This window comes from Dreissena polymorpha, chromosome 4 (assembly GCF_020536995.1).
Source record: "Dreissena polymorpha isolate Duluth1 chromosome 4, UMN_Dpol_1.0, whole genome shotgun sequence".
Classification (NCBI taxonomy): Eukaryota; Metazoa; Mollusca; class Bivalvia; order Myida; family Dreissenidae; genus Dreissena; species Dreissena polymorpha.
Window position 1 is genome coordinate 85,434,026 of NC_068358.1, and position 17,113 is coordinate 85,451,138.

The 17,113-nt window shown below is 35.2% G+C and overlaps 1 protein-coding gene across 1 annotated transcript; it reads right to left on the minus strand.

Moving 5' to 3' along the window:
- Positions 1 to 11,231: 11,231 nt before the first annotated feature.
- LOC127876251 (plasminogen-like) lies at positions 11,232 to 14,148 on the minus strand. The gene is made up of 6 exons (XM_052421328.1): positions 13,941 to 14,148; positions 13,351 to 13,497; positions 12,468 to 12,578; positions 12,057 to 12,092; positions 11,819 to 11,887; positions 11,232 to 11,603 (listed from the first exon to the last, which is right to left on the minus strand). Exons 1-6 carry the CDS (start codon positions 14,134 to 14,136, stop codon positions 11,356 to 11,358), a joined length of 807 nt encoding a protein of 268 aa, XP_052277288.1. The 5' UTR covers positions 14,137 to 14,148; the 3' UTR covers positions 11,232 to 11,355.
- Between the last annotated feature and the right edge of the window lie 2,965 nt (positions 14,149 to 17,113).

Consider the following 17,113-nt stretch of genomic DNA (forward strand, 5'->3'; position numbering starts at 1 on the left):
GAAAAGCTCAAGTGAAACAAAAAGCACCAATAATTAATTAATAATAATGTGCATGTGTATGTAATGAGATCAAATCTAAAATCCGTACTAAAATCACCTGTTACATTATAGCGTTTTTGAGAAAATTGATACGACAACTGAGGCTTGTTTTTTTTTAAATCATAACATAAAACAAAAAACAGAGTGGGTGCAATTTGTGAAATGTTATATTAATCATTGCATTGTGTCGCAAAATGCGAGCACTGCTGTTGCATTCAATACTTTGAATTAACTTATGTTGGTCGAAAGCTTGAATAATGATACTTTCAAATATAGAATCATACTTCACCGCATAGATCATTTGTTTTGTGATGCGTACAATGTCGTTATCAGAACTGCCAATTAATATGCTGCAACTGTTGTGACAGGTGTGTTGAAATATCAAAATTATTTACTTTTTCATTTACGAGTTCGTTTCTATGTTCCACTATCCCGAACAAAGGCTTTTGTCCATACAAAAATATATAGTCTATTCAAGGCTTTACTGATTAATATTTTCATTGAATAATACATTACAGGCAACATAATACTTACATATATAAGACATTTAACATTTAATTGTTAAAACATAAGAATAATTTTACAAACTAAGATTGTTTTTGTCCATGGATAAGTAGACAGGAAAATAATACTAATCTGACATTAAAATAAGCGTGGTCAGACAAGTCGGACATTCGATTTAACCCATGTATGCCTAGTGTACTCTCCCATCCTTCGAAATTGGATCAATTTATTTCCAAAATTAGGGATGTCTAGTATATTCATTTCTATATTTAGAATATTTCTTACAGAAATTTCTTTAAGCAAACAGCGCAGACCCTGATGAGACGCCGCGTCTCATCTGGGTCTACGCTGTTTGCCAATGCCTTTTTTTCCAGACGCTATGCATAAATGGGTTAAACGGCTCTGCATTGTGTATGAAAAAAAGAAAGCTGCGAATATTTTTCTGTCTAACGTAAAACAGGTCGACAAAAAAGGGAAACACATACATGTTATTGAAATACTAGTGAAACGTTGTTGCAAATAATTTGAGAAGACAATCTCAACAATATTATAATTTATAAGTTGACAATGAAGAATTTAGCCTGTTACCCAGCTTGTACGAAAATATTACGCCCGTCCTGTGGTTTATTTGCAGTAATTCATTTGGCCGTTTATGAAAAAATAACAATGCCATTTGAAGCAGATATATGTGATATAACGAATCGTATGTGCAACGGGCTTCCAATTGATGCCTAAATCGAGGAGACTGCAAGCGAAGTCTATTCTGGCAATGACATTCCATTTGGAATTTTAGATGGATCCTTATTGTTTAGATAAATCCAAAGAGATGAAAAAGAAATGAATTTAGATACATTAGCGTCAAATCAATAGATGTTTATAGGTTATATACAATTTATAACATACAGTTTGCAGTCATTATAACGTTGGGAACTTTTGGAACCGAATCATTATGCAAGATCGAATTAGTATGCTATTAGTATACAAATAGTCTGCATGTGGTGATGTTTTTGTCATATCAATACTGATCTGATTGACACCTTGACAATTAAACATAGCAACTGTTATTACAAAGTAGGGCATAGGTTTCATAAATGTATAATATTATTTTTATATCGAATGTAGTACACTTTGTTTGCGCTTTTTGAAATGTTCCTGTCAGTCATGTTTCAGTATTTATTTATAATATTTCAAAACAATGCTACTCAAGTTGTCCTAAATATCACAAACTACATTCAGCACTGTAACATGAAAAGATCCTGTTTAGACTGTAGAGAATTTTCATTTAAACAATGCGAATACTATCATATTATGTATCAAAGTAATAACTTGTTTTTGGAGTCTTACTACTTTTAAAAGCTCAAGAAATATCTTTAAACTTGCCATACAGTCGAAACATGCACAACATTTCAACACTGATGTTGACTTTTTAATAACGTATTTGAACTTGATAGCAATTATTTGGGTGCATCTGAATATCCAACCATTTTATGATTCAAAAGGTATAGTCAATAACAACTGCTTACTTTCATGGCGGTGTTATATGTATTACATATTAAGACACATAAACAAGGGATTTATTCAACTGCATCCAAAATGTTTTTAAAAAAAAGTGGTTTCTTTTCAGCCTTGATATGCATAGTTATTTGATGCACAATATAGTATTAATTTAAAGAACAATTCGGCAACAAATGATCCCTGATGTCCGTGCAATCGATTTTTTTCTTATTATTTTTGTGTTTGATTATTATTATTATTATTATTATTATAATTATTATTATGATTATAATAATAAAAAAAAAATAAAATAATAATAATAATAATAATAATAATAATAATAATAATAATAATAATAATAATTATTATTATTATTAGTATTAGTATTATTATTATTAGTAGTAGTAGTAGTATTATTATTGTTATTATTATTATTATTTTAATATCGGTTTTCATAAAATATTGTATCATAAACTATTTCGATGACATGATTCTGAGTTGCTATATTTTTGCTCTCTATAATTGTATTATATCTTTATTAATTTAATTGCATTTTATATTTATGTGATAGTATAACTTTGATGTCATTTAAAAGTATTTTACGTCATTTGATTTCACATTATACACTCAAACAAAACTACAAACTATCGAAATATAACGGAGTTGTACCGCTAACATTGATGCATCGAAACGTCATAATACATGGGGCGACTTTTTAGTAGGGCGAATCGTTACATTATCGTTTTCAGTCAACTCCAAAAACAGAGAGATCAGCACAAGGATCGCAATTGATCAAATTGGGCCGTGCTCTGTGAAAAGGGGTACGCATGTGCGTAATTTGTCGTCCCAGATGTCAAGCAGTCCGCACAGGCTAATCAGGGACGACACTTCCCGCTTTCATATTTTTTTTCGTTTAAAGAAAATCTCTTCTTAGCAAAAATCAAGTTTAGGCGGAAAGTGTCGTCCCTGATTAGCCTGTGGGGACTGCTCAGCAAGTCTGGGACGACGCTTTACCCACTTGCATTAAACCTCCTTTCCACAGAGCACGGCTCAATTATTATCTTTACATATACTACTCAAATAGTGTATGGCATATAACTGAACTTCTGATTTATAAGATATTATAGTCGTACACACATTTATAAACAGCGCTTAAAATCCGCAATCAAAGGTTTATTGTTTGGCGATTTTTCGTCTGTGCTCATTTGACCTTTGTTTTTAAAAATTAATTCGTACTTATAATTGATAAAAGCAAAGCTTTTATAAAGAGGTGTGCATGTAATAAGCCTGATAAATTGTGGATTTTCGTTCAACGGTGTCTATGGTCCCGATATTGGATCCAACATTTGTTTGACAACCGGTGAAACGATTCCAACGGTATATCGACTTCATTTTGGACGTTTATTCCTTTTCCGCATATTTCATCTTTCATATATATTTTACAGGGTATAAATGACTTTTTAATGAACGTTTGTTTTTAAATTGTGATATATTTTGTGTTATTAATCTTTGTTTTATGTCAATTGGTTTATGCCGTGAGCCTCATTGAAGTGTAACTGACTCATCGAGATACGAGATCAGCTGCATACTTTTTGTGAAATAAATGCGTCTATGATATTTTTTTAAACTTTTGGAATTGTAATCAAAAACCAGGTTATATATATTAACACCTGTATTGCTATCACGGAAAAGATTCTACAAGAATATGAGGAGGTTTATAAAGGTGTAAACCGCCGCTTGTGTCACACATTACTAAATAAAACCTAATACGGCAATTTGCATTGCCTTTAATATCGGTTGTATCGTCTAACATAACGAATACGTGTTGTCATTGCAATAAATAATCCCAGATGTACATTTTGATACTGCACAAAAAATCAAAACCATTATCTTCATCATTTCCTTTCTTGAAATGTACATATCATGTAATATTTTAACAAATGCTGGGTCAAATTTTAAGAAATAACACGATACAGAACTCGTGTGACCTACTCGTCATCAATCAGACCCAATTCAAACATGAAATCTCCAGGAGTAAAGACACAACTTCGCGTTGGACCAATACAATCACTCGTGTGTTTAAAATGTCGGCCAGTTGAAATGTATGTAGACAAAGGTTTCAAAAGGCATTGGACAGTTAGTTAGTGTTAAAGCATAAAGTAACGGCAAGAACGGTAATCATGTTTTTTTCATACGTTTTATTGAATAATTGTACCGAAGTCAGGGAACTTTGCAGAGATAATGCCCTTTAGTCCATGAAGATTTCAGTCTTAGATCGGGTCAGATCGGTGACGAGTAGGTCACTCGAGTTTTGTATCGTGTATCGAACAAGACCGAGTTCGTGGAAATCGCTGCACAATTGATGAAGGTGTGGCTGTTCAAAGCGATGCATTCTGTTTTCGGGTCATTTTGAGTTGAATATCTTGTTTCATATATTTGATAGTGAAATTTGTTTTTCAGGAAAGTTGATTTTTCGTTATAATTTTATATTTTTTTATTCAAAATTATGTTTTACTTGTTAATGTCATAGCCACACGCTAACCGCCTGTGTGTCAAAGGCTATAGTATTAAAGGTAGCATTTGTGTAATTGATATTGTGTCCGTCTTATGACAGTGATTTCCCGATGGGATCTTTATAACTACAAGTACTAGTTCTTCAAAGAGTCAATACACATTCTACACAAAACACAAATCTGTGCAGTATGTTAAGACGGAAAATAAAACTGAGGAAGAAAAAAATCAAAATATTGGTGTTTTCTTTAATGATCATCACTCGAAATCGAAATCGGAAAAAATATCCAATACGTGTAAATAGAGAGTACTATGTTTGTGATTGTGAGTACTTAAATTGATCCGACGAGTTGAAAAAAGTTTAACATAGCGAGGGTTGTCGTAAGAAGACAAAATTTCGCTATATGCCTCGATTACAATTTGATCAGTATTCCAAATGTTATACATTCAAGTAGAACACAGACGATTTTGTTCGAAATTAAATTTCTGTTTCGCCCCTGCAAAATAACACAAAATATTACTGACACTTTTCTTAATCCAACCGCGTTTTTCGATTACATTGGACATCTTTAAAAATCGAAAATTCAGTCTTACCTGTTTCATTCATGTAATTTATTCAAACACTGTTATTCACATTGTATACTTATTAATAATCCATCGTAAACACACACTCGTTATAATTGAAACGACTGCGTTCCAAATGGAAACATTAACGTACTTGACCTGAATGCTGAAATCAATTTATTTCGGCATTAGTGTAGTGACACAAGGTTATTTCGGCATGAGTGTAGTGACACAAGGTTTTTCCAACAAACTTGTGTATAAGCTGGGTCTGTAGCGACGCAGTTTTTACAGTTTCTTATTACCATGCGGTTGACCCTGGTTCAGTCCTGCGCTAGAGCTAAGAATATTTTACTTCAGCAAGCAAGCTCGTAAAAATGCAAACATGCGCGCTGCTATGAAAATACATGTATCTTTCTTTTGTACTGTGATACTGTCGGCTTTGAAGGGTGCCAAAGCGAAACTATGCCAACTTAAGCTTGGTATGATTAAAGTATTAGATTAAATATAATAAATAAATTTAAAAAAATTAACATGACAATTTTATATGAAAAAAGTACTTATTTGCTATATAAATATACACAAATAATAATAAAAGAATACGCCTATAAATTGTATATGAGAAAAATACTTATTGTTGTTCTGCATGCCTGGACAATCAGAGGATTCCCGAGTTTCACGATATACGCCATTTTCCATCTAATTTGCTGTAATGCTTTTTGAAAGAGCCACCAGTTACCAAAAATAATTCGTGTACCGATTTAGGCACACAATCTTGTTTCGTTATTGCGAAACTGTCGCGAAACTTGATATAAGTGAGCTCCTGACGAATGCTATTCAACTAGTCTATACCGCGCTAAAATGTATGCGCCCAATGGAGTTAAACCATATTGAACCATATTGGCTGTATTGGAAGCTATTGATGTTTTCCAACCAAGGTTATGCTTATTCAGGTGAAGAATATCATATTTCATCAGTTAAGACATTATTTCACGTAAGTAAGTTCATATTACAATCTATGGCCTTTTGTTTGTATCACTTTAACTGATAAGGAAACTGAAGTGTTTTTACATAACAGCTGCTCCATAAACATCGGTATTAATACATAGTGTTAAAAAATCACTATGCAAAGTATATCTATATGGTGATGATTAACGAACAATGTATTAAAATTACTGCGAGTTATAAAATTAGGGACTTAAAATACATATGCTATTATTCAAAATAACGAAATGACTCCAAAAGTTTCCACCTTGCAATGCTATTGATATATTCAGCTTTAATAACATAGAGGATATTTGTTGGATTCGGTGGATAATCGATTTTAATTCACGAGTGATCGTAGAAAATATATATTTTATATGATCACCAGTGAATTAAAATCGATAATCCACCGAACGCAACAAATTATCTTTTTATTTAATGCTTTTTTTCACAGTTTATATACATTGTTAAAGAGTTTAACAAAAGAATTATCCTGGGAGAATGACGTCATTTCGTCGAAAAAATGACGTCATTTAACATAAACAGTGAAAATTATCGATAATTTTCACTGATAATTTTCATTGTTTGAAGCAGTGAAATTATCAGGATTGTTTTAATTCACTGATATTTCTCTAAAAACCACCGGAAAGCATAAAATAAAAGTCGTTATTAAAAGAGACCAACTCGTTTACGCTTATGTTATTATCTGTGCTGAATATGTCATGGTTTATGTTTTCAAACAAACGCACTGTTTAATAAAGGTTAAGTCAGGCGGCCTGCTCATTTGTAGAGACTAAAAATCTGTCGATCGCGGGTACCATCTCCGGCCCTGCAACATTAGTTATGTGGGCATTGGTAAGTGTACCCTTTTTACCTGTCTCGCCCTACATGCGATTTAGGTCGGACTTGTCAGACGGTGGCATACGTATATGCACTTAGTACCGGTAAATCAGAGTATCTGACCACTATGATATGACTGAAATACAGTTGAAAACAACTAAACAAACGAACAATAAAAGAAAACAGAGAGGTGAAACTCCTTTGTGACTTGTATAAAAACGTAATTTGCTTATTTGCATACACTATGTATATGTTGTTGCAAGTTGTTCGCTACCAACATTTACTATAAAGTCTCCAAATGGATTAATATCCCTCGTCCTTTTAATGTGGACATGCAGTAATTTCCTAAATAATTTGAAGGTAGTGTTACAATGATAATTTTGTTTTTTAGTGATTCCAGGCGTAGCTTTTTAGTACCATGCGCAATACTGTAATGTTTAATTATGATACGTATGTAGCCGATGCTGCAATTATATCAAAATACAATGCACGCGTATAATGGCTGATAAGAATAATACTTCACATAACACTAGAAATTCTTCAATAACTACAAGAAGAGTCTGAATTCAATGTATCTGACGCTAATAACGGTTAACACGTTATTATAAGGTAGAAAACTTGCGAAAAGTTTTAAACACTTTCTGTTAGAAGTTTACTTTGTAGAGAGGTGTGTAAAAAAAGTCCGATGACCAAGACAAACATGGTATGTTTCGAAATACAACACACCTTTTTGCGGTTTGATTTGTGTGCAATAATTGTTTTTTTTACTGCGGGTCAACATTATTTTGAGGTTTGTTTTACCATTTAAATAACAGTCTGAAAGAGTGACGTTTGGTAACAATCGGCCAAAATAATGCCATGCCCTAGATCGTTCATGTATCCCACAGATAAACTAGCTTTAGCCTATATAAAATACATGGCTAAGACGACGTCATTTCCGGTGATTCAAGGTACTTTCAAAAACAAAGATGCAGTGAAGCATGTGTGTGTTTGTTTTGGATTATAAACTACGATTTAACTTTCATTGACATTCATATTTGTGTGAAAATGAAAGTTTAATGGATAAACTTCATGCTACAAGTAAGTTAATTGCTTCTTACTTTAGTTTTTGTTTGCAATTTATGATTTATTGTGACTACGGCGATCCATGGTTAGTCGAGGATAAACATGTATACATGTACATTGTTCATTTTTATCGTTTATGTTTTGAAATTAAATGCCTATGTCACTCTTCTTTCATAATTTCATATGATGTTATTTAGCATATAGATTTGATAACAGCTATTAATACATTTGGATATGTAAATCTTTGTCTTATCGAAATGATTTCCGGTTATGCATATCCCCAAGATGCAGGATCACGTAACTTTGTGGGGTTCCCAATTAAACGTTAATGGATGTAAACACACCGGTAAAACATTTTTTCTTAAGAATGTCAACTGGTGCATGAAAAACAGATTTTAATGCTGCCTATGGAAATTTGAAAAACATCAAAATTACTTTATTTAATTACAATGTGTTCCTGTTCAAAAATTATATTTTACTGCATTCATGTATACAGTTATGCTTCACGCAACGTATTAGGCACCGATTTCAGACGTATTCAATGTTTTATTCTTATACCTTAAGATATCGACACAAACTGCAATAAAAACTTGCCTTTATTCACAAAAGATGTTAGCAAAAGTATTTCAATAACTTGAGATATTTTCAAAAATAAAGTTTTTTACGGTGTGTTTACATTCTGTTAAGCCCGTGTGTAAACCCCTGAAAAACCCGTTGATTCTGCAACCCGATCCCTTAGGTTATAAACTCATTTATTTCGTACTTGTTAAATTTTTATCGTTTTTTTTTTAACTCAACATTGATTGATGTCCATGGGTTCATAAGTTTATCTAATATTTTTATAATTTACTACTTTCACTGAGAGCTTAATAAAGCGGACTTTTTATGTACCAACATGTATCTGCATTATTTTTAAGAGTGTGCTGTATAGATGGTTTAAGATTATTATGTAAATACATTTCATATTCAACCATTTAATGTACCAATAAATGGCAGGCCATCGAATGATTATCGGTACAAATAATCTTTAACATAAACACTTCATCCAGATTATTTGAAATTAAATAGAATCGTTTACTATGTTATACGCATGTATAGTTTCTTTACATATTACATATGACCACGTATGTCTAGTCTATGTGCTTACATGCATGCTAGGTTAATGGATGTTAACATCCTTTATTTCTACGCTTCAAGACTAGGTCTCCCAACTCTTTAATTAATTCAATTTAAACTATTAAAATTAATCAACATGTCAAACAAGTAAGTTTGCAGTACATGAGAGCCCTGTAATGAAGAAGCGTTTCAAACATGGGCAGACTGTGGTGTTGGTATGTTACTGTGAGATGGTCACAGTATCCACATGTTGTGTATTATCACAGTAATAACGGGCTATTAAAAACACACAATAAAACAGTCGACTTCATTTGATATAAAATTCCGTTTTCTTTGAAGATATTTTGGTGCTGTATTGTTTGACTGTTGTTAACACACAATCACGTTTTTCGAAAATCCGACCTTCATTCACTTTCGGTTTGAACCTGTTAAAGTTAAACGTCCACGCGACTATTTTACTTGTTTCCTGGTCTGATCATTTATATAATCAATTGATTAAATCTAATCGTTACTCATTTGTGTATAAAACTACGAAAATTCGGTTAAAGTCAAAAAATCAAAGTCGCTGGCTTCGCGACTTTACAATCATGAGCCTTCATGGTGTAGAGGTAAATCGTTCGTTTTTTTGCAACAAGACTGTTTGCTTCACTATGAGCTGCTCATTTCACATATTTAATGAAATTTAAATAGCGCATCAACATAACATTGTGCAAGAAATATATCTTGAATTCAGATTGTTGATGGTGGAAAATGCAATAAGAGTGACACCAGTTAGTTAAATATATTATTAATAATTATAAATATGTATGTTTGAACTTAACTATATTGCCTAGGTATGTATCTTGCAGGTTTTGAAGTGTTTACTGGGGATATGTTTCATCCTAAAAAAAGATTGCTAAATTAAAAAGTAGAAGTAATGAAATGTTGAAGTTTAGTGAAAGGACATTGTATTTTGAAAAATATTCTATAACAGTTTGCATAATTTAATTTCATGACGCCAGATAGTATACGTCTCATTAAGTGGAAGTTACCTGTTGATGTTAAAAGCACCTATTACAATATTACTCTTATAACATTGTTGTCCGTGTCATACAAAGCCGGGAACCAGTGAAAAATAATTTAGGCAGTACATGTACTTGATTCGATGACTTACGAGATCGTGAATTAGCCGATAACCGACATTTTTATTATCAACAACAAGGGCCACGTGATAGTGACCGCTACGATAATAGTAGCCGTAAATGACACCCTCGACTTTCAGAGCATCACCGCATAAGCATCGTCACGGCCGTCCATTGTCAACTTTTTATTTCAAACATCGCTGACAACGCTTGTTCCACGAGCCATTAACTTCATCACAGTCGGATAGGCATACTTTAAAATTATCTAATTGGTTATAAGATGATTCTTAGGAGAGCTGTGATGTTTACCAGAAAAGTAAACCAACTATGGGCATGTTAATGCAATAAGATAGGAAAGACTGGCGAGTGCGTATGTACATAGACCCGCTTGGGCGATCGCATGTGCATGGATTGACTGTAAAGTCGATACTCAGCAGTACTATTCCGTTAACATGATGATGTAAACCAGACGCAACGAAATGTTCATCGAACTGTCGTTTTTGTGGCGCTGTCGTCATCGTGCTGTTGCGTCATCGTCACATTGTTGTGGCGTTGTCGTCATAGTTCTGTCGCACTGTCGAGTATCAATTTTAAAATTAATCAAGGCATGAGCGATTAACATAATAGTAATTAGTACGTTCATATAAAAACAGAAGATCATTGTTAAACGATTGTAGTGCCATTGTTACTTTCTCCTGTATAATACATGGGTTATGGGATTCGATTATGTATTTACCCGGTTCAAAGTGTAAATTCATATTTAAGATAATAATAATAATAAATATGTAGTGTTTAATATATCGTTGTTTATCGGTTGACTAACTACACTGTGGAGTTGTGGTGCGAAGGCATTAGGCCAGAAGGTCGTAAGCCGGAAGTGTTGTAAAGATGCGCACAAAGCTGTTGATTGTCCGAATAAAAGCAGTAAATACAAATTTGTGTCGATCCCAATATTTTTTCCATTTAATTGAGACCTATGATTAACTATAAGCGCTGGTTCGGAAATTATGTCTGCTTTATTACTTGTAGATGTAAACGCGTATTGTGTTCATTACTAACTAGAGTTCATAACGATCGGTGGGATTCATGTTAGATTAACGACCCATATATATTTCAAATATTATCCCGTCACATGCGACTGTAATACAAAGCACTTCTGTGAACTGCAGTCAACGGGGCTGACACTTTCGGCGTCCTCTCGGTAAAGGGTACACGCTTCTGAAACGACTTCATACACGACCATTATACATGACGTCATCTGATAGCAGCGCCGACAACAGGAAGTAGCAGACCGGATGTTGGAAAGTGCAGTCTGAAACTGGACGCCGACTCTGTTACCGGAAACACGCTGGTAGAGGCTGTCTGTAACTTTTCAAATACATTTTTATTAAACCACATGAAATAAAGATTTCATAGTACAATTATAATTTAGCGCAGTACGTGTAATAATAATAACAAAACAATATTTTATGTTATGACATGTACGTGTTAATTAAGTTAATCAATTTATAGATCATTAGCATTAATATTATGTAATAATATTCGTTAACATGCACACAAAGCAGGTTTGTTTGCTTAATTACCCGGAGAGGGTGTCGACGCAGTTGTCATTGGTGTCGGCGTGAGGACGGTACTTCCGGAGGAGCTGGTTGCTAGAGGTAACGAGCCGCCATACAACATGATTGATCAGAAAAAATACAAAGCACATGCCATGTTTCTAAAAGAAGAAATATTGCAAATGCATGCACCAGAAGTAAACGAATGGTATATAATATGAATATTTATGGATGGACGGAATAGTGACAAATGCAGACAACTTACTTGTTGACAAGCACGTGCCGCTAGTGACAAGAAGGGCTGAAATGAAACGATATTTTTTTTATAAATATTTTGAATATACCGCTTAACACTGTCATGGTCTTACATTTTACCACAAATAGAAAACCAAACTTGATTAAATCTTAAGTTTCGAAACCATGGGTTTATGTACGGTATACATTATCTATGCAATTTGTGTCGCCAAAAAAGTTTAAATATTTTATTAAGTATAAAGCATTCGTTAAAATTTAATTAGTAATTAAATGTATTTCAGCGCAAACGTTCATCAAATTTAAACCAGTACTGCAAAGATCTAGTATTATATAGGTCTTTGAGTACTGTAAATAATTCCTCTACATGTGTAACCGCGATGGAAACTACAACGCAAGCACCTCCTTCAACGATGTTACCTACTAGAGCATTCTGGGAGTCCGCAGAATTCCCACTCAACCCCAGGGTCGGTGGTATAACACCAGGGCTGACCCTTGTCCCCTGGGTCACGGCAGTGAGAGCCCAGGGCGGCAGCTGAAACGTGAGTAGCAGAAACACTTTACGATACATATGGGCCGCGCTCTGGGAAACGGCGATAAATTCATGAGCGTAAAGTATCGTCGCAGATTAGTCTGTGCAGTCCGCACAGGCTTATCAGGAACGCCACTTTCCGCCTGCTCGGGATTTTCTCAAAGAAGATGCTTTCTTTAAACCAGACATATAATAAACATGAAAAGAATCGCCCCCGATAAGCTTGTGCAGAATGCACAGGCAAATCGTGAACGACACTTAACGAACATGTATTCAGCCTCTTTTTCGCGGCTCAAATTCTTTTTCCAGTAGCCAGAAACGGCAAATATACAGATTCAGAATGCTTTCATGTGATTTGTCAGAGAATAGCGCTTCAACATCCTGTAAAATATACTCGGATTCAATTTGTAGCGCGAATATGTAGTTTACACATAGAAAGCAACTCACATCTCCATACAAAAATAACAAAATAAATATAATAATTATGTACTGTTCATCATAACGGCCACCGCCGTTTTATTAAAAAAAAACACACGCTTACAACGACAAACATGCATTTACGTTGTTAACAGCAAATGATAAGATAAACTGTGTGTCAATTCGTGTTTTAGAGATTGTATTAGTATTTATTATGTTGACTTAATATTTTAATTTCGCGTTTTAAATTTTGAAAAAATCTGGAATAAGTGCGACACTTTTGACATAAAAACATAAAACAGAACACTCTCCATAAGTTAGATAAATAAACATTATACTTTAGTATCCAAATGCTAACCTGAAGTGTCGGGGAATGAGGCCAGGGTGTTGTATGGGTGGGCGTGTGGACTCTGGTCCACCCAGGGCTGGCACGTGCGTCCACTCACCGTGCACATGCGGCGTCCCGTATACTGGGCGGACTGGCCCGCCGTGTAGCACTCGTTCACTGTAAACGCGAAACAAGAAAATGGCTACTAAGTAACACGATTAGCAATTTCACGCGTTTACATTCAATATGGTACACATGGTATTGATACGCACATCAGATTCACTCACTTTTAATAATCATACGACGTTGCTCTGTTTGTTCTTCATAGGTCATTCACGGATTTGAAGTTTATAAATTGAGTGAGACAAATATAAGTATAAATATATGCTATTAATTGGTATTTACAGGTATTCTTTCTATGTAGTGAACTAGTCCTAAGTTTGCCATCAGTTTCAATATGTCTGAGGAAACAAATAAACTATACTAAAAAACAACTTTATTTATACTAGCCGTTTGGTGAATTTTTACATATTTGGTGAACACACACGCTCTCACGCACTCACACACGGGCTCTAGAGCGCGCATATACACACAACAAATGTGACTAATGCATGCACCACCTCCACAAGAGAGGCTACTGTTGGTCCAGTGGTAGTCCGTCTGGCACGTGCGCACGGGGCAGTAACTGAAAATGGAAGAGAAGCCGCTCAGCAGACTCGTGCACGTGTATGTCACGGTGGCGTTCACGTTGCGCGGGTAGCTCCAGGAAACCGGATCTACCTGGATGCACTGGTTGTCCGTGCACAGCTCGGCCATGATGTCGCCACAGTAGTCTTCAACGAAAACATGCAACAAAATCAGATGGCTTACAATTACAGGTAAGTCTAACTTAGAAGGTACACATGTTTAACCAGTTATCATTAACACTTGCATGCTGTCCTTAGATATGTTTTGAACGAAACAGATCATAGCAAGGATTTGCTAAATTGTGGCAGTAGCTTCTATTTATTAAAATCAAAGTTTAGTGCCTCCTGAACTTGATTTCTGCTAAGAAGAGTATTTCTTTAAAAGAGAAATACCTAGAAAGCGTAAAGTGTAGTTCCTAATTGCACACATGCTAATTAGGAACGACACTCTACGCGAATGCATAACGCTCAGCTTTCCCAGAACGAGGCTCGGATTATAACCCTTTGCATGCTGGGAAATTTGTCGTCTGCAAAAATGCCATCTGCTGAATTTCTAAAATTAGCATTTTCTTTTATTTTTTCAAACAATACTATCAGAATAGCAAACAGTTTGGATCCTGATGAGACGCCACGTTCTGTGGCGTCTCATCTGGATCTAAACTGTTTGCAAAGGCCTTAAAAATTCGGTTCCAGCACTGGAAGGGATAATAATGAAATTGCTCACCGCCTGGACAGGTTCCTTGACTTATCGTTATATCTGAAATAAAAGAAGGAGAAACCGGTCAAGAGTTGGTAAAACCCATAGTGTACATGTATATGCAAAATAATTACATGTATATAAATCGTGATTTTACCATAAGCAATATGGCATACTCCAAATTGTATGGTCATACTGGTGCACTCGGCAAAGAAAAAAATTAACACCCCTGTGTTCACCCGTTTGAAATTATACTGAACTGTATCTTCCGAAAAAATAGCTATGACATTTTTCGAGAAATTATAGGCAAGAGCCTCGCTGACAGAACTGGGCTTTGTGCTTCACGTAAAGTGTCATTCAACACTTACCTGTGCAGAAGACACAGGCTAATCATGGACGGAGCTTTGATTATGTTGTTCGTTTTAAGAAGCATTATCAAAACAAAAATCCAGTCTATGCGATAGTTGGGTTGCCTGATTAGCCTGTGCGGACTACACACACCTTAATCTTGGGTGATATTTACGCACCGGCATTAGCCCTTTGAGTGCGGGAACCGAATTTTGAAGGCCTTTGCAAACAGTTAGGATCCAGATGAGACTCCACAGAACGTGGCGTCTCATCAGGATCCAAACTGTTTGCTAGTTTGATAATATTCTTTGAAAAAAATCGAAGAAAATGCTAATTTTAGAAATTCAGCAGACGACATTTTAGCAGACGACAAATTTACCAGCATGCAAAGGGTTAAGCCCATATTTTCCAGAGAATGGCTCCTATATATGTTTTTTTTTTGCCATTTTTATCTTACAGGTTCCGCGGAGTACCAAATATATGTTATTGTTTCTTGTGTGCAAATTGCCTACCGGTACAGTTTGGAACGTCGCAGAACTGCCACTCTACATTCGGGTTCACTGTAAAACACCACGGTTTACCGCGTGCGCCGTCCGGATCGCGACAGTAGCTTCCGGCGGCATTCACGTTCCCTTCTGGAAACATCCCGCCGGTAGTGTAATTGTGCGCATGCGGTGTCTGTGAATCCCACCGTTGACATATTATACCACTTGAAGTGCATATTCTTTTGCCTTCGTATGTACTCGAGTTCGCCTGGTAACACTCAGTACCTGTGTACACAAATAAAAGAATAAAAGGAACACTTATTGTTTTCGAAGTCTTGAAACTGTATCACAAAGTGAATATGCAAATGTTTTTGATTTCCGGTCTAATTGACTTGGTTCTTCGTTTATACTGTAAATAAGCGATTTTTTTTATATTTATATATACAATCGTGATCGGATGTGGAAAAAATTTTTCACCGATGGAAATAGACTTTCGGTCAAAGAAAACACCACATACAAAATAAAACCAACACAAACTATATAATTTTAATGTAAATGGCATAATAACACGAACAGCCACATGCGGATTCGGAATATACTCACTTCCGCACGAGACATCGGCTTGTCGCCACGTGCCGGAAGCCTCGCACAGCTCCACGGGGCAGTAGTCGGTCTTTGCGCTCGTTCGGAGCAGCAGGCTCTTGCACGGGTATACGACCATTGCGCCCTCTAAGTTGTTGACTGGCGGGACGACAGAGTCCAGATCAACCTCGGTACACGGCATGTCGATGGACACGCTGTAAGCGGGCGGTCCGCAATCAACTGGATACAGTATAAACAGTTAATTATACCCCAACCTCTCAGATACGCAATTTGAAACGTTTGTGTTCAATACAAATTCACATTTTTGATAGTTTTAACAACAATATTTACATAAATATATTTAACAGGTGCGCGATCTTACGTTCGCGCATGAAAAATCAAAATGTGTTATGTGCTGTAAAGGATCCTTAAAACGAGTTTTTACATTAAATACATTAAAAACTGCCACAATGGTTAAACATGTACACACCGACACTGAATATCCTTATAATTAATAAATCCATTGATGGAATACCAGTTATTACCAAAAAAGCCGCGTCGTGTGAAAAAATGAACATTAGGACACATCCAAACAGTGGAGGTCCAGACATGCATCTTTATCCTCATGTTCCGATGGATAATAATACAATTCGCCAATGAAACCATGAAAGACTGCGTAAAGTTGACACGGAAAGCGTTGCTCCTGATGAGAGTGCGCACATTGGTCTGCAGTGACGCTTGCCACATATGCCATAATACCCATTTTCATACGAGGATTTAAAAGGAAGGGATGTTTATTTACCTGCACAGTTTACCGCCGTAAACATCGTGATTATTCCAAACAATATATGTTGCATATCTTCCATAGTTTGATATTGATAAGTTTTTCACAAATAGTTAAACGGCGAACACAATAACACTTAAGGAAGATATAACCATTTTAACAAGTAATTGATATAATTAGATTAATTAATGAACGTTGGTGAATTAGTTGC

Coding starts and splice junctions, on each gene's coding strand:
- LOC127876251 (XM_052421328.1), bottom strand. CDS start 14,136: ATGGCCGAGCTGTGCACGGACAACCAGTGCATCCAGGTAGATCCGGTT. Junction 13,498..13,940: donor CAGTAGCCTCTCTTGTGGAG/GTGGTGCATGCA, acceptor TCGCGTTTACAG/TGAACGAGTGCTACACGGCG. Junction 12,579..13,350: donor CTCATTCCCCGACACTTCAG/GTTAGCATTTGG, acceptor CTCACGTTTCAG/CTGCCGCCCTGGGCTCTCAC.